This window comes from Bos javanicus, chromosome 18 (genome assembly GCF_032452875.1).
Source record: "Bos javanicus breed banteng chromosome 18, ARS-OSU_banteng_1.0, whole genome shotgun sequence".
NCBI lineage: Eukaryota > Metazoa > Chordata > Mammalia > Artiodactyla > Bovidae > Bos > Bos javanicus.
The window spans coordinates 2,872,999-2,897,487 of record NC_083885.1 but is presented as its reverse complement, the minus strand read 5'-3'; the positions used below and the strand labels follow the sequence as shown (position 1 = coordinate 2,897,487).

Sequence of the window (24,489 nt, the reverse complement as noted above, 5' to 3'; positions counted from 1 at the left end):
GAAGGCACTCAGGGGCTAGGTTGATGAATATCTCGTTCAGTCATCACACTTCAAGGTAGTTATTATTATCCTCAGTGTTCTTGGGCTTCCCTGGTGGCTCAGTCAATAAAGAATCTGCCTGCAGTGCGGGAGACCTGGGTTTGATCCCTGGGTCGGGAAGATCCCCTGGAGAAGGGCATGGCTACCCACTCCAGTATGCTTGCCTGGAGAATCCCCATGGACAGAGGAGCTTGGTGGGCTACAGTCCATGGGGTTGCAGAGTCAGACACAACTGAGGACTAAGCACGCACACACACACACTAATGAGTGACCTGAGGCTCAGGTAAATTTTCTCACCCAAATGGTTTTTAAAACAAACAAACAAACAAAAAGGTTTAAGTGGCAGGGGCAGTTTTCTGCACTGAATGCTAAGCCACTACACCTCACTGCTTTAAAAACACAGCTCCAAAGTAGTGGTGATGATATTCAGGGCTTAGCTATATAAGCAGTGCTCAGATATTACAGTATTCCTGTCTGAAGTCTAGATTTCTGATTTTTGTGGCTATTATGAAATATATATATATATATATAAAACCATCAACATATGGGACAAGTTGAAATCTTAAAAGTGTTTCTTATAGTTAGCTACAACAGATACCAACTGTATAGTCTTAAACTTACGATTTAAAATTACTAGCTGGCTGGGACACCCCTGGCGGTCCAGCAGGTAAGACTCCATGCTTCCACTGCAGGGGACCTGAGTTCAATCCCTGGTCAGGGAACTAAGATCATGCATACTGTATGGCATGGCAAAAAGTAATAATAATAAAAAATTTTTAATAGTACAATACAAATATTACTGATAGCTGGAAGAACAGGCAGATCTGTAGAGACAGAACATAGATTAGCTCCTGGCCTGGAGCTGGAGGAATGAGGGTGACAGCTAATGAATGGGTGTGAGGAGGAGTTTGGTTTTTTTTTGTTTTTTTTTTTGAGAGAATGATAAAATGTTCTAAAATTAGACTGTAATAGTGGCTGTACAACTGAATACACTGAGAACCATTGACTTGTATACGTTAAATGAGTGACTTCTTTAGTATGTGAATTGTATTGCAGTCAAGCTGTTTTTAAAAGTATTAACTGAGAATAAAAAATGATGTGTCACCAGTTTTCCAGCATTCTTTTATCAATAGAATACAAATCAGATTCAGTAGCTTAATCTTCACTCTTAGAAAAAAGCTCTTCATGACAACTAGGTAAGTTTGGGGGAGGGGAGTTGTTTTGTGTGTTTTTGCATGAATGCCCTTTTAGTTTTTGTAATATCATTCAAATGAGACCACCAGTGTCAATACCTCTGGCTCCAAACCTCCTTCCTTCTGGGCAGCAGGAAGGGTGAACATGCTCACACAGTCTTTGCTGAATTACCAGCTGGGCCTCACAGTGACAGGAAGGGCGTCATGAAGCCACTTGCCCCCAAGGAGAGGGTCACTGGCTCTCCCAGGCTGCTCCTGGCTTCAGGGCACAGAGCCAGAGGACAGAGGCCTTGCTCTCACAGCAGGGAGAGAGTGATGCCAAGTTTCCCAGGGCAAGTAATATACACGGATGAACCAGAGAACTGTCCAGTCCACCCTTCGCATCTTTAGTTAATGATGTTTGGTTTGATTTGTTTTCATTTTCTTGAACCATCTGTGCTAGGCAGGGTTGGCCAGCTTTGTTTCAGGGTACCTTCATCTCCCAGCCAGCAGTCGCTAAAGCTCCTTCTTCACACCTATTGGCCATGATCCATAGTCATACATTTACCTTATGACCCATTGTGGATCATGGTCATAAAGGCTCTGAGGGGATCCCAGCATGCAGAGAAACTGGATTTGTTCACGGTTCATCCATCATTCAGCAGTGGGGCTGGATGACAGAAGCCTCATGAAACAGTCTACATTTCTGAATGAAAAAGCTTCTTCAGCAACCCCTGACTGGCAGATTAAGGAAATTAGCCTTATCGTTTTTTCTTGCCTTAGAGATGGAGGGTGGGAATTGTTTTTGGTGGTCGGTATGCAGTGCTTAAAAATCTTCTATTTATTAAAGAGAAGCTATGTTGTGGTTATACAGATTACCCAGCTGCGGTTAACATATATGAAAACCATTTCCTGAGTGCAGTGAAAAAGAAAGTGTTCTGCTTTCTCTACCAGACTACGTGGGAACAGATATTCCTCTTTTTTGAAATCCATTGCATTGCTTTAGCGAAGTGACACCTCGGGCTCAGGCTGGAAACAACCCCCTTCTTTTGATCACCCTTGTGCAGGTAATTGCTTCCCAAGGACTCTGAATCCTGGATTGTGAGGGGTGCTGTGACAATGGGAAAACTGTGGATGATGGTGTGTCCTAGCTTTTTGAAGACAGGCGCTGCCCTGGGAGGGGGACAGGTTGGGGTCTGGGCCTCATTGAGTTGCCCATTGAGTGAGCAGGAAGCACCTTCTGGGAGGCCAGAGGAGATCCCCTGGCCAGGGAGCGAGTGCCGGACAGTGCAGCTGCCACGCGGAGAGCGGTCTGGAGTCAGGGACCCCGAGGCACTCCAGGTGCAAGAACACGACCTGTGTCACCACTCAGCCTCATCTAATGAGAGGACCGTCAAGCACACCCCTCTCCAGACAGAACTGCGAGGTGTCAGGAATCAAGCTGTGTCCAGCGTTCATATCCTCCTCATTTGCAATTTAGCATGCTTGTTTAGTAGCAGTGAGAAGTTGAGGGATGGAGGGGGAGTGATTTTGCAAAATATATGCTAGCTAACTCATGTGTGTTTCATCTGAAGCCTTGTGGTTAATGTGCCCACACATTTCTAGAAAGTAGCACAAGCATGACTCTTCAGTGAACGCTCCCTGATCTGACTGAGCACACCCCCACATCCTGAGACTCTAACTTGATCTCAACCTGGGAGGTGGCCAAGACTTTAAAACGTATTTTATGTTGACATCCTCAGACATTTTCATGAAGAGAGAGAGACCTGCCTGAGAAAAAACAAGCTGGAAGTCAAAGAAAGCAGAATGCTGAGGTGTAAGAAAGCACGCCAACTCCCGAGTCAGCAGTTAGCCAGAACAGCCCAGTCGGGCACATTTGTCTTCCGGGCTCCACACTTTGCTTCTCACTGGCTGCTGTCTCTGGGAGAGGCGCTCTTCTCCTGCCGGGATCAGGGGATCAGACCGGTCAGGGTGAGCGGGGCTCCTGCCCTCAGCCCCGGCGGGTAGTCAGGGTAGTCTGGAGCCGCCTGGCCTGACTCCGTCTCAGGGAGGCTCCAGAGCGCCCCCCGAGAGGGGCTCGCCCTGCTCTTCTCGCCTCTGCCCCAGGGCTGTGACTGGTTGGCACCCAGATGGAAGCAGTGTCTGGAAAACAAGCTGTGCCTGCCTCAGTTGAGCTCCCAGGGTTTGCCTAAAGAAAAATGCCATTATGGGCTTTGTTAGGAGCTGTATTTAATAATTTCTTTAAAAGTCTGTCTCAGAAATGTAAATGGTCTGTTTGTGTTGGTCAGTACATTATTCTCCCCAGCTGCGCCTGATCATGCAAATTAAAGCAACAGCAGCACCTCTGGGGAGAGGCCTCCATTTCCCGCCCCCAGGCATAATCCTCACTCCCAGTAAATAGAACAGTTCCTCCTTGGAGAGCCCCCTGGCCTGCTTCAGGCCCCAACTGTTCTAACATGGTGGCAGCTCTCCCCTGCCCGCCCTGGGCCCCGCCATGGGAATGGTGTGAGGAAGGAAGTTCCAGAGCAGAGGCAGGAAGGGATGTGGCATTATCTCTTTCCCAGGGAATGAGATGAAACCACATGGGAGTGGGACAAAGGAGAAGGGAAACAGAAAAGTATCATTTCCTCAAGGCCTGGTGGGCAGCCCAAAGGGTTTTTCTTTGCCACTGACTTTGCACTGACTTTGCTTAACCCTCTGCACACCGGGCCTCTGACCCTTGAGAAGAGAATCCAGATATCAAGGTGAATGCTTCTGTGTTGGCCAGGGACTCTGTGCTCACCGTTGGCAGTCCTAGTTTAGGACCCTGCTGATGATCATAACCCCTGGCCTTTCTCCAGTTACTGCTTTTTCACTTTTTGGAGACTTTCTTACACCCAGAGGTGATGGGGCATGAATCACCCCCCAAAAAAGAAAATGTGTATGTATAGAGAGAAGGAGAGAGAGAAAGCAAATGTGGCAAAATGTTAAAGTAAAAGTGAAGTCGCAGTCGTGTCCGACTCTTTGCAAACTTGTGGACTGTAGCCTACCAGGCTTCTCCGTCCATGGGATTCTCCAGGCAAGAATACTGCAGAGGGTTACCATTTCCTTCTCCAGGGGATCTTCCCGACCCAGGGATCGCACCCAGGTCTCCCACATTGGAGGCAGACGCTATTGCAGTGAAGAGTAGATTAAATAGTTGTTCTCTGCTTTCAACTTTTCTGTCAGTTTGACATTTTGAAACTGGAAAGTTGAGGGGAAGTTCTCAGCAGACCACGTTGGCCTCCTTGTGCCATCACATTCCATCTCGCAGAAGCAGGAGCGGACTGGGTGCTCTAGAGCTCACCCACCCGCCTGACAACGCAGGCCTTTTACATCTTCATACAGCATTTTTCTCTGCATTAAGTGTGTGAACTAAGCACTGCAAAGGCCTCATGTGCGCCAAGGATTGGTGTGGAAAAGGACCCATTCTTTCCTAATGCTTGTCTAACTTTGACCCGCCCTGAAAGGTCTGAACTAGGCAGATTAATGAAAACAAACAACAATAAAAACAAACAATTGCCTTCTGTGCCAAGGGTCCCAAGCCCACTGAGCTGGTTTCAGCAGAACAATAGACCAGCGGAGGACTGTGCTTCACAAAGAGGGGCATTAACTTTCTCTTGGCATATGATGCTAATAAACTGCTGCCCAGCTGCTCAGTTAGCTGTCCCAGAGAATAAGTCCATTTCAGTGTTGTTTGAGAGTCTCCAGCCACAAGTTACTTGTCTCAGAAATACTTGACCTTGATCATAAGAGAGACCAGAGACTGTGCAGTTACAGGACTCCTACTGCTTTGAGGAGCTGACTGTGGAGGGATGGTGTGTCTTCTGTAGAAAGGGCTGCTCATTTAAATAGAACCAAGTCAGCTAAAATAGTCCTCCCAGCAAGCAAAACAGTCCTGTGCTTAACAGATAGGGAAGAAAAAGTTGGAAAAGGCTTTCTGTAATAAAGTATTTTAGAAGAGCTTACGGAGAAGGCAATGGCACCCCACTCCAGTACTCTTGCCTGGAAAATCCCATGGATGGAGGAGCCTGGTAGGCTGCGGTCCATGGGGTCGCTGAGAGTCGGACACGACTGAGCGACTTCACTTTCACTTTTCACTTTCATGCATTGGAGGAGGAAATGGCAACCCACTCCAGTCTTCTTGCCTGGAGAATCCCTGCTGTCTATGGTGTCGCACAGAGTCGGACACAACTGAAGTGACTTAGCAGCAGCAGCAGAGGAGCTTAGAATTCAGGGCTTTTGCTACCAAAATCATCACCTAGCTTTCACAGACATGCTGTAAAGATGGAGAGCAGCTGAAATCAAATCAGACAAAACTTAACTTCCTTTTACTCTTGGATTGGCATAAGATCAATAAAACAGAGTTAGCACACCGTTTTCTATTTGTACAAAAACTGCTACTTGTTGCCAGCTTTTATTTCACCTTTTGCTGGTAGACGCCTTTTTTCTTTTTCTGTTTTTTTGTTTTTTGGGCTGGCAGTGTATCAATGTCAGTATTTCTAGTTTTCCACTTCACTGCGCCCAGTGTCCCATAGAATACTGGCAGTACAATGTTGGGAAGTGAATGGGATTTAAACTCTTTTCCTAATGTGCCACTGGCTTCCAGTCCATTTCCTTGAGTCGTCTGGTCTTGGGCTTTGGGAAGATTACTTAGAGACTTGCACAGGTGGGGAGTGAAATTGGCCCAGGGACTGGGGCTTTACTTCTCATTCTTAGGGATTTCAGCTTAATCCAAAGATGATCTGCAAGAGAACAGGCAGACGGCTCTCACTGAAGAGTTTCAATCATAAACCTTCTTTGCATTTCTCAGGAAGAACCATGCCAGTTCCAGACCTTTGTATGGCTCTTAGACCATGGGTGAGCTGCGAAAAGTCCACTCCTGCCTTGTAAACAGATGCCAGATACTAAGGAAACTGCTTATCTCTGCCAGGAAATCTTAGCTCCAAATAATTTGCATTTTAGTGGTTACGCAAGTTGTGAGCCGGAAGGCATAGACTTGAGTTGGGCTGTGAGCGTGGGGTTCCAGGTGGAGTCAGTGGCGCGCCCCGGCACTTGTGTTGGCCTTGTCCTTGCTGGTTCCATTTTGGAGCTTCCTTTTCTTTGCTGTTGGTTCAAATGTAGTGTTAAAAACTTCTGTTATAAGAGAACATTCATTTGCCCACTGTCAAGTCCTATTAAACATGTAGTGATCACATGCCATGGCAAGGCTTTGTACGATGCTGAGTGAGCCAAGAATGAGTAAACATGGGTCCTGTGTACAGTGAGCTCCAGGACAACAGGGAAGATAAGAATATTCCCCCAACCCCCAAAATCAGCAGTGAAACTGGAGTGTGGAAGGGATGGCCAAAGGTGAGCTGTCCTCATCTCTCGTATCAGCAGGGTGATCACAGCACTGAGTGCTGACCCAGGTCTCTCTCTCACTGTGCACCTGGGCAGATTTCTTAACCTTCTTAGAGTTTAGTTAATGCATCTCTAAAACAAAGAGCTTGCATTAGCCGGCCTCTCAGCTGCTCCTTCTTTCGTGCCCTAATAGTATTTGGTCACAATTTTTTGGTATAATCATCTCCTCCTCCAGATTTTCTCCTAGAAGCCAGGAATTATGCTTTATATATTTTTGTATCAAACCCTAGTTCCAAGAACACTGTCTGGTGTACAGTAATTTCTGAATAATCTCTGTCGGATGTGTCCAATGAACGAATGGACTCTAAATTCATTCCCAAACCTCAAATTCTATTCTGTGGGACCACTGGGCGCCTGAGGCTGATTTTAAAGATCATGGGAAAGATGTTCCCACTCTTTCTTGAGAACCAGTTGCTGTATCCTGTCATCCTTTCTATTTCTGTTTAAGAAGTTATTTTTCCAGCTCCTTTCCAGTACATCTTATAAATAAATAGCAGGATACAGAGCTTCACTGAACATGGCCAGATAAAGCAATGCTTTTGCTATGGAACAGATCAGTTGGGTGAATCTGTGTCCATGTTCATGGGACTGGAACAAAGAAAACATGTTACTTTAATATCTTTATAATAGACTTAATAGGATAGACTTTATCATTTAGTTACAATGAATTTTGTTAAACCTACATTTCAGGGGCTAAAAGGCAGCATAAGTTCTAGCAGATTATCACTGTAAACTTTGAATTCAGAAAGGAAAAAGACAACAGTCGTTTTGCCCTTTTATCCTTTTTACTTTTCTGAGGTTCTGAATCTTCTTTTGTGAGGTCTTGGCTGGTGTCTGGTGTTGGGGCAGGTCAGCAGGCTTGGCGTGGCGGGACGGGAATTGCGGTAATTGCTGACTGATGGGGGGCGGACGGAACGCACAGAAGCGAAGGCTTAGTGAGGATCTCTCACCAGCACGCTGCACGCTCAGCCACACCATGATGGCACAGAGGCCAACTGGCCGTGCTCCTCAGATGGGACTAGTGTTCACACCAAGCATATGGTCGTTAGGTCAGCAGACCAGGAGGAGGTGGTTGAAATGTCACGCGTTACGTGGAAAACATCTTGGCAGCAATATTCTGGACGCGTCTGAATATAACATTCTGGATGCATTCTGAGGGAGCAAGTGCAGAGGCCCCCTGTGAGCTTCGGCCTCTAAAGGTGGGTGACGGTTCTCTTAAATGTGGTTTCTGTGACACAGCTCACCCCACTTTGGAACCAAGACTGGAAAGTCTGCAGCTGGGGAAGGGGTTGAGCTGTCAGAGCCAACTTTCTGGTAGTCTCTTGCCCTTATGGCTTAGGATCCAGAACAAACTGTGATGCCTGAAGCTGCTCGGGTTCCTGCTGACAGCAGAGAGGTCAGCAAGGGAATTAGGAGTCTCCCCTTTCCCTGGTTGCCCAGTACACAGCTGCTCAGTGCCTGTGGGACGTAGTGCTGGCTCACCATCTCCTAGCCCAGCCGCTGTTGTGAGGTGGGGCGTGTAGGGCACGGCCTGCTTTGCATTTCCCAGCGGGGCAGAGACGCTCCCAGCCACAGCCCAGAAGCTGTCTGCTGCTGCCTGCCTCAGCTTTCCTGAAAGCCTGATGGATGAACCTTCGCAGCAAAGAGGGGGCCAAGGTCAGGGTCGATCTGCCTTCCTGAAGGCTGCGATGGACTGACGCCAGGACTGTGCCACTGCAGCCCTGTTTCAAGATGGGAAGCGATATGAGACCCCACGTGCCAGACTCCAGGAGAGGTGCTGGTCTCAGTGATGAGGCCGCCAAGTGTTTCGGCTACTGCTGTAAATGTGTCGTTCACTTTGCTTTAGCCTCAAATAAAAGGTGGGTAATTTTGCTTTTGAGGCCATCAAATTAGGAAATCATACACTGTGTTAATGATCCTGCGCAGGCGGACCTGGAAGCTTTTCCATAAAGCGTAATAGAACAGGTGACATTTTGCTGATGTTTACTGGTGAACAAGGTAAAGGGGGGTTGTGACTCTTTTCCTTTTCTAGCACCCTCTTCACTGCTGTGTGCAAAAATCATTTTCCTGTTGTTGAAAAGATGGTGTATTCTGGTAACGCCATCAGAGCTGTAGGCTAAGGGGAAGAGATGTGTACAAAGTCATGGTGTTGCCCAGATAAAATGGGGAATCCTGAGTTGCTGAGAACTGATTGGCAAATGTAAGTGGAAATTCCTCCCCTTCAGTTTAGCTCAGTTTAGTCACTCAGTCGTGTCCGACTCTTTGCCACCCCATGAATTGCAGCACGCCAGGCCTCCCTGTCCATCACCAACTCCTGGAGTTCACCCAGACTCACGTCCATCGAGTCGGTGATGCCATCCAGCCATCTCATCCTCTGTCGTCCCCTTCTCCTCCTGCCCCCAATCCCTCCCAGCATCAGGGTCTTTTCCAGTGAGTCAACTCTTCACATGAAGTGGCCAAAGTACTGGAGTTTCAGCTTTAGCATCATTCCTTCCAAAGAACACCCAGGGCTGATCTCCTTCAGAATGGACTGGTTGGATCTCCTTGCAGTCCAAGGGACTCTCAAGAGTCTTCTCCAACACCACAGTTCAAAAGCATCAATTCTTCGGCGCTCAGCTTTCTTCACAGTCCAACTCTCACATCCATACATGACTATTGGAAAAACTATAGCCTTTACTAAACAGACCTTTGTTCGCAAAGTAATGTCTCTGCTTTTGAATATGCTATCTAGGTTGGTCATAACTTGCCTTCCAAGGAGTGAGCATCTTTTAATTTCATGGCTGCAATCACCATCTGCAGTGATTTTGGAGCCCAAAAAAATAAAGTCTGACACTGTTTCCTCCCCTTAGAATTTCCTAATTTAGAAGTGTTCTGAATACCTTTTATTCTAAAAAGTTCTAATCCTCTCCCACTAGTTGGTTCTGTGGTCCAGGTAACACTGTTGCTGTTGGCAACTATATCCCCGTGCTGGAGCGAGATTTGGAAGATTTGGAAACCCAGAACTGAAGTGTCCACACCATACAGAGCTGGCACAGGGCAAGTCGTGTTTCTCCTGAGCATCTTTGTTAGATTCCCGTCAAAGCAGAACCTTGGGGAAGGCTTTGAGTGCAGGTAGCTTATTTGGGAAGGCGTCTCAAGAAGCAAGAGTTGAGGGAGCGGGGGAGGTGAGGCCGGGGAGAGGGAAAAGCCAGTACAGGCGTGTGTGTGTGCCCAAGGCCACAAGGGCTCCGCGTCACCAGGACTTCTGAGGAGCATTCAAGTGTGCCTCCTGCAGCCGCCTGTGTGAGCATAAGAGCTTGGCCCGCTTAGCCACCAGCTCCCCACAGTCATTCCACCACAGTGCCTGTGACACATGGACAGGGTTGGAGGAGGCCCTGTGGCCAGAAACGAGAAGCCTGCAGGTATGCGGTTTTGGTGAGGTGTCAGCAGTGGCCCTGAGCGTCCTCAGAGCTGACTGGTGTGGCCACAGCTGAGAGTGGAGTCCCTCAGGCACGTGTACAGGAGCAGGGCTGCGACGGAAGAGAACCGGGGCGCTCTTGAAGCTCCAGCAGGAAGTGTCTAATCCAGAGAGTGCGGGAAGGGCTGGGAAAGCCTCATGCAGGAAGTGGTTTCCCAGCTGAGACAAGACCAGAGAGGTAAACTGCACGGTCGGGATGGTGTGGCTGGAGCTTTGGCTGCAAAGGGAGATGTGGTGAGAGAAGGTCAGGAAGAACTTCAAGAGTGAAGGCGTTTAGACTTTATCGTAAGAGCAGTTGGGGGTCAGGGAGGAGATACTTAAACAGAAAGATGTGATAAGATTTGTATTTTAGGAAACTCACTCTGAAGACAGCATATATTAATAGAATCAATGCCGTGATGGGACAAGATAAAAGTCAGGGAGACAAGTGAAGAGGCTGCTGAATTATCCAGGTGAGAGAAAAAACTGAGAGCCAGTATAGTGCAGCAGGTGAGAAGTGGAAACATTGGAGCCATATTAAGTTTCCTCATCCCTCCTCATGCTCTGTCCTGGTAAAATATCACCGTCTGCAATGCAGGAGACACACGTTCAATCCCTGGGTCACGAAGATCCCCTGGAGAAGGAAATGGCACCCCACTCCAGTATTCTTGCCTGGAGAATCCCATGGACAGAGGAGCCTGGTGGCCTACAGTCCATGGGGTCGCACAGAGGTGGACATCATTGAGTGACCAAGCACACACTCATGTTCTGTTCCTGGTAAAACATAGTCTGTGTGTGGATGGAGAGACTGCTGTAGGGACTGAGTTATCTGAGTATGAATTGAAAGCTCATTAAAAACTGTTTGGAAAATTCATAAGCAAATTGGGAACAAAGTAGCCATTAGAAAATCTCTCAAGTAAATACACACACTCGAGGTGAGAGCACAGCGCCCTACACTGAGGGCCAGAAAAGCCTTGTTTTATCCTGGATCTGCATCTACTGTTGGTTTGACCTTTCTGTATCATTTAACCTCTCTACTCTTGGTTTATTTGTCCAACTCAAAGTGAGGACGGTGACGCCTGCCCAGCCTCTTCTGAGTTGATCTTAAGCTGACAGCATATAGTAGGGTATGACCACGACAGGGAAGCTAACATCCCCTCCACCAGTATAAACAGAATGAGAATGTGGAAGGTAATTGTCCAGCCCCTAGAGTCTTGTGTTCACTGTGGACACTGGCCTGTCGCCTCTCTCCAGGGCAGAGGTAGTAAGCCGTCCCTCCCCAGCACTGTGCTGCAGGGACGTGGGACTTCAGAATAGTTGGTGAGTCAAGATCACCTCGAAGGTTCCTCCTCCACCTCTGAGACTTGGTGCTCCTTTTTCACAGGCATTAGGGAGAATAAGATGAGAAAATGGCTATGAAAAGCACTTGGAGAATTAGCCTTCTAGACAAGTGAGGGTACTATTACCAGTGTTATCAGTAGGCCTTGTGATGTTAGCTCATAGAGTTTTAAAATGTTTTAACTCTGTTGCATATCCCAGTAAAGCAGAAAATGATATCTAATTTTCTGTATGCTGGTATATAACTTGTTTTACTTTCTAAAGAGACCAAAAGCCATGTTCCTTCTGTAATTCCTTCTTGTAGAACCTTCTTACTAGCTGCAGTCTGTTTTGCTTATTTGAGCTCACACATTTAACATTGACTGGAAACATGCGACCTGCCAGGACTTGAACTTGGGCATGTAGGGTTTCTCCCGCCGTCCATGATAGCATCACCAGCAAGCAGAGCACAGGCTGTACATTCCTTGCTCTTGGGGTGAGGAATGTTCTCCACCTCCTGGGAAAAACCAGGGTCCTGACTCACAGGAGTTGAAAGGAAACGATCTTAAGAGTCTTTCAAAGCTGTTATGACTTCTTGCTCATCAGTGTTGGGATCTGGTTCTCGTTGTCCTGAAAGGATTCCCTGGGGCTTTAGTGCACAGATGATGACAGTGATACAGGGCGGATAACATTCACGCTGCACCTTTGCTCTGTGCCAGGTGCTGTCTTAAGCACTTTACGTAGAAGAGATATACTGCCCTGTGAGTGAGTGTTCATTTTGTGGATTAGGAAGCCGAGGCAGATGTATTGATAGTTAAATAACTCGCCTAAAGTCACATGATTCAAGTTGAAATATGAACCACGGCATGTGATTCTAAAACCAAGACTGAGTCATGCTGGACTTCTCCCTCCTTGCAGGCAGAGGCCTGTCCGTCATACACACCAAAGAGAGGTCTTTAGGATCTCCTATCCCCAGCGCGTTAGAGCGGTCGGAGGTATTAAGCAGGAAAAGCGTATTAGAATTCTGGTCTCTTCACTGTGTTCTCCACCAGAGAGGAAGTACCCTGGATGCAAACATGGCTTCCATTAAGATGCGTAGCTTGAATCTAGGGAGCCCCATGCCAGTCAGAAAAACCATTAATCAGGAGATTAGAGCTTGTACATGCTACATGTTTCATGTTTTTGCTTTCCATAGGTTAAAAAGATCAAGTGGCATGAGCAGCCTTTTGGGGAAAATCGGAGCCAAGAAGCAGAAGATGAGCACCCTAGAGAAGTCCAAGCTGGACTGGGAGAGCTTCAAGGAGGAAGAGGGCATTGGCGAAGAGCTAGCCATCCACAACCGAGGGAAGGAGGGGTAAGAACCAGCACATTCTGTTCCTCTGAAACCCTCGAAACCCTGGGAGAGCTCTTTGTACACACACCACCCAACGTAAGTAGGCGGGAGCTTTTCACGGTGAAATGAAAAATGTGAGTGCTCTGCTTTGTTGCCGAAGCTCTGCTCTCATGTGGGCAGGTCCCTCCAGCGAGGGAAACACTGAGGTGATGGGCAGGGGGTGGGAGGGCACGAGCAGCAGCTCCCTGGGGAACAGGCATGGCTACCACACTGAATCTGCTGACGTGCGGCTCCCGTGAACTGTAAGTCACCTCCTTCGTTCATGTGGTCGGATCTGGCTCACCATACCAGCCTTGGCCGCATCCGAATTATTTGGTCTTCTGAGAAGCCAGGCAAACTCAGTGCATCAAACACAGAGCCAGTAGAGCGCCTAGATGTTGTCACATTGTTGTGGGACTTTTGTTTGGGTCGTCATGGCCCGGGTGGGCCTTCGCCCTTGGTTTCAACCTGTGTGACACACCAGCCCTCAGACAGCATCTGACTATCACGTGTACCCTCCTCTTCACTTAGCAGTACAGAGAGGATGTCCATAAACTGTGCACAGGCATATCCCAGGAGAAACGGTTTTCAGTGCTTTCTTAAGAACCTCAGAAGGAGCCAAGAACAAAGTGACTGCAGAAGTGGGTCCATGGCTCTGAGTCCACTCCCTCCCTACATACCCGCGTGGCCCGGCCAAGGGCCTGGCGCCCGCCCCCACCACAGAGAGAGGCACGTGGCCCGGAGGACGGCCCGTAGGCCCCTACCCCTCACAGAGAGAGGCGCGCATGGCCTGGTGGACTGCCCGGCGCCCCCCCCCCCCCGCCAACACACACACAGGCGTGTGGCCCGGCCGTCGGCCCGGTGCTCCCCCTGTCATAGAGAGAGGCGCACGTGGCCCGGCAGACGGCCCGGCACCCCCCGCCCCCAACAGAGAGAGGCGTGTGTGGCCCGGCCCCCAACAGAGAGAGGCGCGTGGCCCGGCGGACAGCCGGTCAACCCTGCCCCTCGCCGGCAAGGGCTCTCCCTGTAATTCGTGTGCATCCCTAAGGCTCAGCTCTTTTGCCAGTAAAACTGTGGTAATAGTACCACCGTTGGTGGTAGTGAGGCTGTCGTGAGACAAAACTTGTGATCTGTGTATCATGCGTGTAAGCATATAGCACAGGCAGCCCTCAGAGGTATGCAGGCTCAGTTCCAGACCAACACGATGAAGCAGATGACACAATAAAGCTTTCATGGGGATTTTTTGGTTTCCCAGTGCACATAAGTTATGTTCATACTATACTGATAGTCTGTTAGTGTGCAAGGATTATATGTAGAACCCAATGTACATACCTAACTTAAAAATACTTTATTGCTACAAAATGCTAACAATCATCTGACAATACAAAATTGCCACAGTCCTGCAGTTTGTACAAAAACAGTATCTGCACATACAGTGTAGTGGAGCACAATAAAATGAGACACATAAAGCCTTGGAGAAGACTCTTGAGAGTCCCTTGGACTGCAAGGAGATCCAACCAGTCCATTCTGAAGGAGATCAGCCCTGGGTGTTCTTTGGAAGGAATGATGCTAGAGCTGAAACTCCAGTTCTTTGGCCACCTCATGCGAAGAGTTGACTCATTGGAAAACACTCTGATGCTGGGAGGGATTGGGGGCAGGAAGAGAAGGGGGCGACAGAGGATGAGATGGCTGGATGGCATCACCGACTCGATGGACGTGAGTCTGAGTGAATTCAGGGAGGCCTGGCGTGCTGCGATTCATGGGGTGGCAAAGAGTTGGACACGACTGAGCGACTGAACTGAAGTGAACTGAACTACCACTTAATACAGACCTTTAAGTGACACTGACAGGTGTTCTGCTAAGGGCTTTCAGTTCAGTTCAGTCCAGTCGCTCAGTCGTGTCCAACTCTTTGCGACCCCATGAATTGCAGCACGCCAGGCCTCCCTGTCTGTCAGCAACTCCCGGAGTTCACTCAGACTCAGGTCCATCGAGTCGGTGATGCCATCCAGCCATCTCATCCTCTGTCGCCCCCTTCTCCTCCTGCCCCCAATCCCTCCCAGCATCAGAGTCTTTTCCAATGAGTCAACTCTTCGCATGAGGTGGCCAAAGTATTGGAGTTTCAGCTTTAGCATCAGTCCTTCCAATGAACACCCAGGACTGATCTCCTTCAGAATGGACTGGTTGGATCTCCTTGCAGTCCAAGGGACCCTCAAGAGTCTTCTCCAACACCACAGTTCAAAAGCATCAATTCTTCGGCACTCAGCTTTCTTCACAGTCCAACTCTCACATCCATACATGACTACTGGAAAAACCATAGCCTTGACTAGACGGACCTTTGTTGGCAAAGTAATGTCTCTGCTTTTGAATATGCTATCTAGGTTGGTCATAACTTTCCTTCCAAGGAGCAAGCGTCTTTTAATTTCATGGCTGCAGTCACCATCTGCACTGATTTTGGAGCACAGAAAAATTAAGTCTGACACTGTTTCCACTGTTTCCCCATCTATTTCCCATGAAGTGATGGGGCCGGATGCCATGATCTTCGTTTTCTGAATGTTGAGCTTTAAGCCAACTTTTTCACTCTCCACTTTCACTTTCATCAAGAGGCTTTTTAGTTCCTCTTCACTTTCTGCCATAAGGGTAGTGTCATCTGCATATCTAAGGTTATTGATATTTCTCCCGGCAATCTTGATTCCAGGTTGTGCTTCTTCAAGCCCAGCTTAAGTGGTAGTAGCTCAGGTTTATTTGTAATCTAAATCCTAATAAAGATAGGTGGGAGATTTGTTGGGGGGGGCGGGGTCATTTTTCTAGATTAGGTTTCAAGACTATGTGAATGAATGTAGAAGCTGATCAGGATATGAAATTTTTTTTTTTCTAATGACGTTATGAGCTTGTGTAGCTACCAGGCTTCTGGGTTCGTCTGTCAGAGATGGTTTGCCACAGGACAAAGGCAGAAGTGCCAAAGCCATCCAAGGAAGGCCCACGAGAAAGCACTGGCAGGGGTCAGTGTTACCCGGAGGTCTCTGATGCGCGCCCCAACCTCCCCTCTCTGATTCAGCCCGGGCAGCTCAGCCCCGCCTCTTCTCGTGTTTGCCCGGTGATCTCAGGCAGCGGAGAAACTGCCAGTGTGTGCCACACTTTACTGCTTCTCTGAGGATTGATTATATGGGTTAGACAATGTTCTTTCTGTTAATAGAGGTCTTGTAAAAGTAAGGAGTGGTGCTGCTGAGGATAAGGGAGAGATAAGAAAATGTCTGGAAGCGAAAACAAGATGATTAAAAAGGACATCTGCCCCAGGAGGGCTTTTCAGGCAGTGGAGAATCACATAACTGGGTTAGGGAACAGCCAAGAGCATGGAACTTTGCAGCTCTCTGCTTTTCCCTCGTCTCTGAGCCTTCCCCCCGCGGCCAGACGATTCCATGGATCTGATTGTGTTTTTCCAGTGCTGATCTCATGACTGCAGTGCTCTGCTTCAGCTCCTCTCACCTGCCCTCTCCAGGGCCCACCCCACACCTGCACTCACTGCCTTTACTGACTTCTGCTGGCTGATTAAGGGCCCAGCCCCTAGTCCAAGGAAGGAACTGTTTCTCTGGTTCTTAACCTTGGCCAAGCGCAAGTATCTTCTGGGTTTTTCCCAAAGTTCACATGACAAAGACATCCCTGTGCACTGCTGAATCAAGAGTCAAGGGTGTGAGTGTGTGTGCATGCACACGTGTACATATACACAATGGAATACTACTCAGCCATAATAAATAATGAAAATTTGGACTTCCTTGGAGGTACAGTAGATAAGAATACACCTGCCAATGCAGGGGACATGGGTTTGATCCCTGGTCCGTAAAGATTCCACATGCCATGGAGCAACTAAGCCTGTGCACCACAGCTACTGAGCTCACAATCTAGAGCCCATGAGCTTCAACTACTGGGTTCATGCACATTTTAGGGCCCTCAAGCCATGAATATACTGAGCCCAAGGGCTGCAACTACTGAAGCCTACACACCCTAGAGCCCATGCTCTGCAACAAGAAGCCTGCGAAGGAAGAGCAGCCCCTGCTGCCACAGCTAGAAAAAGCTTGCATGCAACAACGAAGACCCAGCATGACAACAAAGAGTGAAAGTTTGCCGTTTGCAACAACATGGATGGACTTAGAGGATATTATGCTGCTGCTGCTGCTGCTGCTGAGTCACTTCAGTCGTGTCCGACTCTGTGCGACCCCATAGACGGCAGCCCACCAGGCTCCCCGTCCCTGGGACTCTCCAGGCAAGAACACTGGAGTGGGTTGCCATTGCCTTCTCCCATATTATGCTTAGTGAGATGCTTAGTGAAATAAGTCAGAGAAAAAAAAAAAAAATAAGTCAGAGAAAGACTAATACTGTGTGATACCGTTTATATGTGGAATCTAACCTAGTAAATAAAACATAAATAAGCTACATGGGAACATAGCCAATATTTTATAACTATATGGAGTATAACCTTTAAAAATGATGAATTACTGGGGAGTTCCTAATGGGCCAGTGGTTAAGACTCTGCTTCCACAGCAGGGGACACCTGTTGTCTCTTGGTCAAGGGACTAAGATCCCAGAAGCCATGCAGCGTGGCCAAAAAATTGTGAATTGCTGTGGAGAATTCCATGGACAGAGGAGCCTGGTGGTTACAGTCTATAGGGTCGCAAAGAGTCGAACATGACTGAAGTGACTTAGCACAGCACACCTAGAACTTATATAATATTGTGCATCAACTGTACCTCGATTAAAAAAAAAAAAAAATCACAGATACCAGTATCTTTAAATCACTCCTCAGGTGCTTCTCAGGTACAGCCAGGATTGAGAATCACTAGATCACAGCAACAAAATTCTAGAAATGAGAGCAAGATAGTCAGCTGCTGGGTGAGCCTTTCCAGCACCTGCATAACTAGAAAGCCGACTGGAGAACAGGCAAGTTTTCTGTGAAGAAGTGAGCCCAGTGCCACAGTGTCAAAGGGCAGGGAACACAAGCCAAACCTGAAAGGTCTGTTTGGTCAGGTCCCCAGATTCCCTTGCACAGATGCCAACGAGGGCAGAGATCATTTGGGGAGAGTCTCCTTTGAGGGTGGAGAATCCCAGACAGGGTTACCCTGGAACAAAAGTGATCTCTGCTGAAACTAAGAAGGGGGAAAGATCATATTTGATAACATCTCGAATAAGGTACTTGTGAGTAATCATTGGCCTCTACCATAGTTATGAGACTGTGACCTTTTTACAGGCACCATATTTAAATTGTTCTCACATAGAAGAATCCAGATCACAAACACAAAATGATTACAGGTGATGAAAACATTCCTGTAATACAGTCCTGATTAAGATAGAGAGAGTTAAAGCGCTCAGACATGTCCGACTCTTTGCAACCCCATGGACTGTAGCCCACCACACTCCTCCATCCATGGGATTCTCCAGGCAAGAATACTGGAGTGGGTTACCATTTCCTTCTCCAGAGGATCTTCCCGACCCAGGGATCGAACCCGGCTCTCCCTCTTTGTAGGCAGACGCTTTACGGTCTGAGCCACCAGGGAAGTCAAAAATAAGATAGAGTTGAGGTTAAAAGATTATGTTGTGCTTTTTGTGTTTTGATAGTAATTCTGCTTCAGTAAGTGCTATGCCATCTTTCGCCTTGTAAACCTTTGATACAATTTGAAGCTACATTGGTCAGTATTGAATTATTATTGTCCAGTCTTTTAAAAGCAATTTTGCTATCTTAAAGTATTCACAAAAAGAAGCAAAGCACCTTGAGAAACAGCAGACACAGCAAACACCAGGCACAATCAGGATCAGACTGGCAGAGAATTTGGACAATGAAGATAGCAGATACGGATTTTAATACAGTTATGCCTGCTGTATTCAAATAAGTAAACAAACGTGAAAATATTTACGAGAAGAAGAAACTATAAACAGTGGCCCTAGAACTCCCCTTATGGTCCAGTGGTTGAGAGTCTGCGTGCCAGTGCAGGGGCACAGGTGCGACCCCTGGTCTGGGAAGGCTCCACATGCTGCAGGGCAGCTAGCCCTGTGCACTGCAGCTGCTGACCCTGCTCCAAGCCCGCGCTCTGCAGCAAGAGAAGCCACCGCAGTGAGAAGCCCAGCCACCGCGACTGCGGAGCCTCTTGTGCAGCAGTGAGCACCCTGTGCTCTCTAATGGAGACCCAGCTCAGCCAAACATAAATAAAATTTTGTTTAAAGTGGCCCTAGCAGATTTGAAAAAGACCCAAACAAAATTTCTAGAAGTGAACTTTTTTTTTTTTTTAAGAAGTGAACATTTTAATAACCATAATTAAAAGTGGAGAGGATAGATTTAATAGTAGTTAGATGATTATCTAAGAGCATACATGAACTGGAAAAGAGCCAGAAGAAATCATCCAGAATATACTTCAGAGAGACAAAAGACAAAAAAAATAATAAAGAGGGAAGTGAAGCTTCCTAGAGGACAGTGTAGGAAAAGATGAAAGACACCTCTATAGACTTTAAAACCCAAAGAACCCCAAGATAAATAGAAACCCACACTGCAGGGTGAAACTACAGACAACCAAAGACAAAAAGAAAAGTCTTAAGAGCAGCCAGAAAAAAAGTGACTTCTCTGAGAAGAAGGGTTATACTGACAGGTAGCTTCTCAATAACAGAACTTCTAATAACATCCCCAAACTGGAAACAGCTTGCTGCTGCTACTGCTAAGTCACTTCAGTCGTGTCCGACTCTGCGACCCCATAGACGGCAGCCCACCAGGCTCCCCCATCCCTGGCATTCTTCAGGCAAGAATACTGGAGTGGGTTGCCATTTCCTTCTCCGATGCATGAAAGTGAAAAGTGAAAGTGAAGTCGCTCAGTCGTGTCTGACCCTCAGCGACCCCATGGACTGCAGCCTTCCAGGCTCCTCCATCCATGGGATTTTCCAGGCAGGTGTACTGGAGTGGGGTGCCATTGCCTTCTCCAGGAAACAGATGTCGATAAATAGTGTACTAGACAGGAGAAGGCAATGGCATCCCACTCCAGTACTCTTGCCTGGAAAATCCCATGGACGCAGGAGCCTGGTGGGCTGCAGTCCATGGGGTCGAGCAAAGTCGGACACGACTGAGCAACTTCACTTTCACTTTCCACTTTCATGCATCGGAGAAGGAAATGGCAACCCACTCCAGTGTTCTTGCCTGGAGAATCCCAGGGACAGGGGAGCCTGGTGGGCTGCCATCTATGGGGTCGCACAAAGTCGGGCACAGCTGAAGTGATTTAGCCGCAGCAGCAGATAAAATGTGACGTGTTCATGTACTGGGATACTCTTTAGCTACTGGAGTGAACATGGGTAAGTTTTGTTGACATAATAACACAAGTTCATGCAGTATGATGCCATGTATTTTATTGATATAATTCCATTTACACAAAGGTCAAAAATGGGCAAAAACAGTGTGTCCGTTAGGTCAGTCTGTGAAGAAGCAAGTCAGAAAAGAATACACACCATGTATGTCTGTGTTGAGTTCACGGTTAGGCCATCGCCAGGTCAAGAAGCAGAATGCTGCCAGCCTTCTGGAGGCACGTGTGTGTCTCTCACCACCACCCACATACCCGTATCCAACACCCAAGCCCAGCCAGGTGTGAGCCTGCCCACATTTCCACTTTAGAGTTTCTGCTCCTCTGACATTACATTCTAGTTCTGTCTGATTGTGAATCATTATAAAGCAAGCTCTCCCAGGCCAGCTTGGGTTTCTCTGGGGTGCTCATCCTCTGTTTCTTGGCTGGCTTTATAATGATTCATCTGCCTTGCCCATTTTATACTGCGAGGGTGTGGTGGTGGTGTAGTTGCTAAGTCGTGTCTGACTCTTGTAACCCCATGGCTGTAGCCCGCCAGGCTCTTCTGTCTATGGGACTCTCCTGGCAAAAATACTGGAGTGGGTTGCCATTCTCCAGGGCATCTTCCCAACCAAGAAATTGAACCTGGGTCTCCTGCATTGCAGGTAAATTCTTTACCGTCTGAGCTACGAGGGAGTTGGGTGTATGTTCTGTTTTACAATAAACTGAATTGAGGTTGAATTCAACTCCTGGCCCTCCTGCCAGCCCGTCATGTGCTGTAGCCCCCGTTTCTTCACCTGTGCAGTAGAAACTCTTCAGTATCCTCCAGGGTTTTTTACGGGAATTAGATAATAAGTTGGGGAATGTCTGGCATGTTTACAGATAGGGTTCCCCCCGCCCCATCCCCAGTCTCCCCCACTTCCTTTCTCCCCTCTGCTGTTACTGGCCATGCCCAGCTTAGGGCCTCATTGGAAGGCTGGGCGCTCTGTGCCTCTAAACTCCTTCCTGGTGTAGTCCTGCCAAGCCTTCAGGGACACTTACCAGCTGTGGCCTGTACAGCCTGGGGGCATCTCCCCTCAGTCCTGGGCTTTAGGGTAGGAGGCCCTAGGCCCAAGTCCTGGGCAGGTCCTCACATTCTCTCCTCCAGGAAAGCACACTAATTCTGTGGCTTAGGTCCCCAAAAAGCTACCCCTGCCTGAGCATCCCACTGAGCTGAAGACTCCTGTAGCAGCCATTTAGTTCACGTCTCCATTTGCATATATAAGACATACCTCAAATTTAACATCCAGAACCAAATACGGATAGCGCCCGCTTTTCAGGAGTTTGCTCTGTGCCATTTTGCTTTTACCAAAAACCTCCACGAATGCTCTCCCTTTTCTCCCTAACTGAAAGAAATCTGAAGGGGTTTCATTTTCACCAAAAAGGTAGTTGCTTCCCACCATGTCAGCTAAGAGAGGTGTCCTAGGAACACTACTTTCAGATAGCAGGGGAAACCTGGGCCTGCTTTCTTTCCATAAATAGCCTCCTTCCTCAGACTTCTCAGAAAAGGGGACCATCCCATCCACTCAGCTGATGAAAGAAAACCCTCGGAGTCAGTCCTAAAAGTCCAACAGAAAATTCTCCTGTGAAGCACTTCGGCCCCTCCCAGCTGCTTGCAGTCCAGTACCTCCTTTCTCCACGTCGCAACCAAAGTGATGTTTTTAACATGCAAACCATTTCCCTCCTTCCCCTGCTGAAAGCCCTTCAGTAGCACTTAGGTCAGCATTCACCTCCTCACCGGGCATTCCACGCCCTCCCTGAGCATCCGCTGCCCACCTCTTACTCTTGTGCCTGCCTGCGGCCGCCCAGCCTCTGCTCCACTCCTCAGATCCACCTCCCCAGTTCCTCCTCCGTGGTGGGCTCTTGGTCACTCGGGTGCCGCTCTCTACTCTCTAGCATAGCCCCACCTTAGAAACCCTCCACCACATCTCTCTGTTTGATCTTCCTCACACTGCCAGCTGGTACGAGTCATCATGTTTTGTCTCATGTGCAGTCAGCTCCAAGGGCAGGGTCTGGCTCACCTCCCCACCATCAGTACCTTCTAAGAGTATCTGCCCAGAGCAGGCGCTGAGCCGTTGTGCAGTCTAGATGCCCATTCCGCTAGCTGTCAGGCATCCGTGGTTTTGATTGGAACCCAGCAGGATTAGAATTAACCCCCCAGAAAAGAAGGGCGTGGCATGTCGGAATGAGATCTCCACTCAGGCATCTTTTTCGGTCAGCAAAGTTGGTTAAAATGACTGTACCAAAGAGGTCAGCTGCATAGCAAAGACTTGCTGCTTTTCCTCTGAGCCCTGCACTCCAGAACTCAGTCCAGTATTTCAAGATTCGTGTGGCCCTCAGGCCTCTAGCATTGCTTCCCTCTGTTCCTGTAACCGCTCTTACTAGATTCCCTGGCGGTATCCGCTATCAGCCGCGCGTCTCTCCTACTCTGTTGAGGTGGAGGCCAGCAGGCTTAGAAGAGGGATCAGTGCACAGAGAAGGAGAGGAAGCTAGGCATGGTCTTGGCTGCTGCAGCAATCAAACTGAAGGTCATGGGGCGTGATGATTGGAAACCAGGTGTGTTTGTGATTTGGAGAGGTGTGAAGGAGAGACAGAGAAAATAATTTTCTTTCTTCAAAGAATCTATCTCCGTGACCCCCAAGAGTAACAGCCTTGAGGTGAAATGGGAGGAGAGCAGTGGAGAAGAAACTTAATTAAAATCAGCGCCCTCTCACTCTGGCCCCCGCGGTGTGCTCTCCTCAGGGCTCGGGCGATGTTGGGCAGATTGCTTCTTTCACTCGCGTGTCTCAGGACAACAAGTCGCCTCTCATTACATCCCTCACAGAGCTCTGTTCCAGCCTCAATGCCTGTGTTGCTGTTGCTTTCTGGTGTTGATCCGCTTTCCTTCCCAGGTTTGTGCTGCACAGAACGCCTGCGGGCTCTGCTGGGGGCAGAGTGATGACCAGCCGCGAGATGTCCTCATTGTGTGCCCGCTCAGACTCCCTGCAACTGTCTGTGCTCTTTCTCCACACCTCACCCCCGTTTTTTGGCCACTCCACTCGGCAGGTGGGATCTTAATTCCCCAACCAGGGATCGAACCTGTGTCCCCTGTGATGGAAGGGCAGTGTCTTAACCACTGGACCACCAGGGAAGTCCCTACTCTTTCTTTCCCTAACCATAGGTCCGGAGGCCTCTCGTGGATGGGTGTGACTGTGTGGCGGAGCTTTTTTGTCTTCTTTCATTTTTCCTTCCCTCCTCAACAGCCTGGATCTCAAGGAAATTGGTGGCAGAAAAGTAATTTGGGTTGAAAGATCAAAAAGATGACCAAGCCTATTGTGTCTAACCTGGTTCTGAAAGGAAAGGCTTAGCACATACCTTGGGTTTTGGTGCTGTTAGCGTATTTTGTGAGTGAAAGTGAGGATCTGCGGCCTCTTAACTGGGCTCCATAGGGAATGGTGGCAGGAAGGGATGTCCCCGCCTCCGCCTCCCAGTAGACTGAGCTGAACCAGGCTGGTCCCCAGGAGTGCTGGGCACAGACCAGAAAAGAACCTTTGCACTTGTCAGCTGGCGGTTCTCCTCGGAGACCGTAACCTGCTTACGGGGCCTGAAAACTTCTGAGGCTCAGTTTAAATGGGCCATCCGCTCAGGCCACCTTGCAGAGCCAGCCTTCCCCGCAAGCCCTTCCTCCTTCTGGAGCATTTGGTCTCTTGGTCCCTGTTCCATCTATCCCGGCTCCTGAGGCTTGGGAGTGATACCATCAGGTCAGAAATGGGAAGCACAGAGCCCACAGTGCTCATTAGCCATTTCTGGTTTTATTGTTTACAGAGTACTTCTTATGGTGTCACTGTATTGTCAGAGGGGTGTTGTAATTCTTATTCGTGTTTTCCAACTAAAAAAAATGAACTGCCCTGCCCACAGTCACACAGTTAATGCTGGAACGACCCTCATCCTTGGCACCTTTCTGATCTCGGGGAGGCTGGCAGGGGCTTGTCCAGTAGAAGTTTGGTTTCTGGTCCACTCTTGGCAGCAATCCAAAGCCATCACAAGGATCCTGTTAGCAGCTGCAGATGCTATAAATGGAGGAGTGAAGTCGCCAAACCTGCCGGGATGGCCTTTGTCTTGGTTGCCCTTGAGAATTCAGTTGCCTTCTGCACATGTGCCCCCCTCCGCTGCCTGAGGCGTTCCCTAAACCTGAACTCTTCCTGCACCTGCCTGTTTAGCACCCAGCCTGGCCTTGCTCTTGATGGTTTCAAGGTCAGCTGGACCCGACACAGCTTCCAGAAACCTGTGAGGCCATTATTTATGTTCGGTGAGCATCTTAATTTAAGTATCACTTCCTCTACTTTAAAGGAAAGTCCAAGAGGAAAGACCACAAATGCTCAAAGCCTCGTGCTTCCTCTTCTGTCCCCG

At 48.4% G+C, this 24,489-nt stretch overlaps 1 protein-coding gene across 2 annotated transcripts in view; it reads left to right on the top strand.

The window, feature by feature from the left end:
• The window catches only part of LOC133229971 (craniofacial development protein 1), a 103,919-nt gene that overhangs the window by 77,287 nt on the left and 2,143 nt on the right, over positions 1-24,489 (top strand). For both annotated transcript variants that reach the window (XM_061386795.1, XM_061386794.1), the window contains one exon: positions 12,581-12,739. In XM_061386795.1, the coding sequence (XP_061242779.1) occupies positions 12,581-12,739 (159 nt within the window). The remainder of the gene's footprint in view (positions 1-12,580; positions 12,740-24,489) is intronic.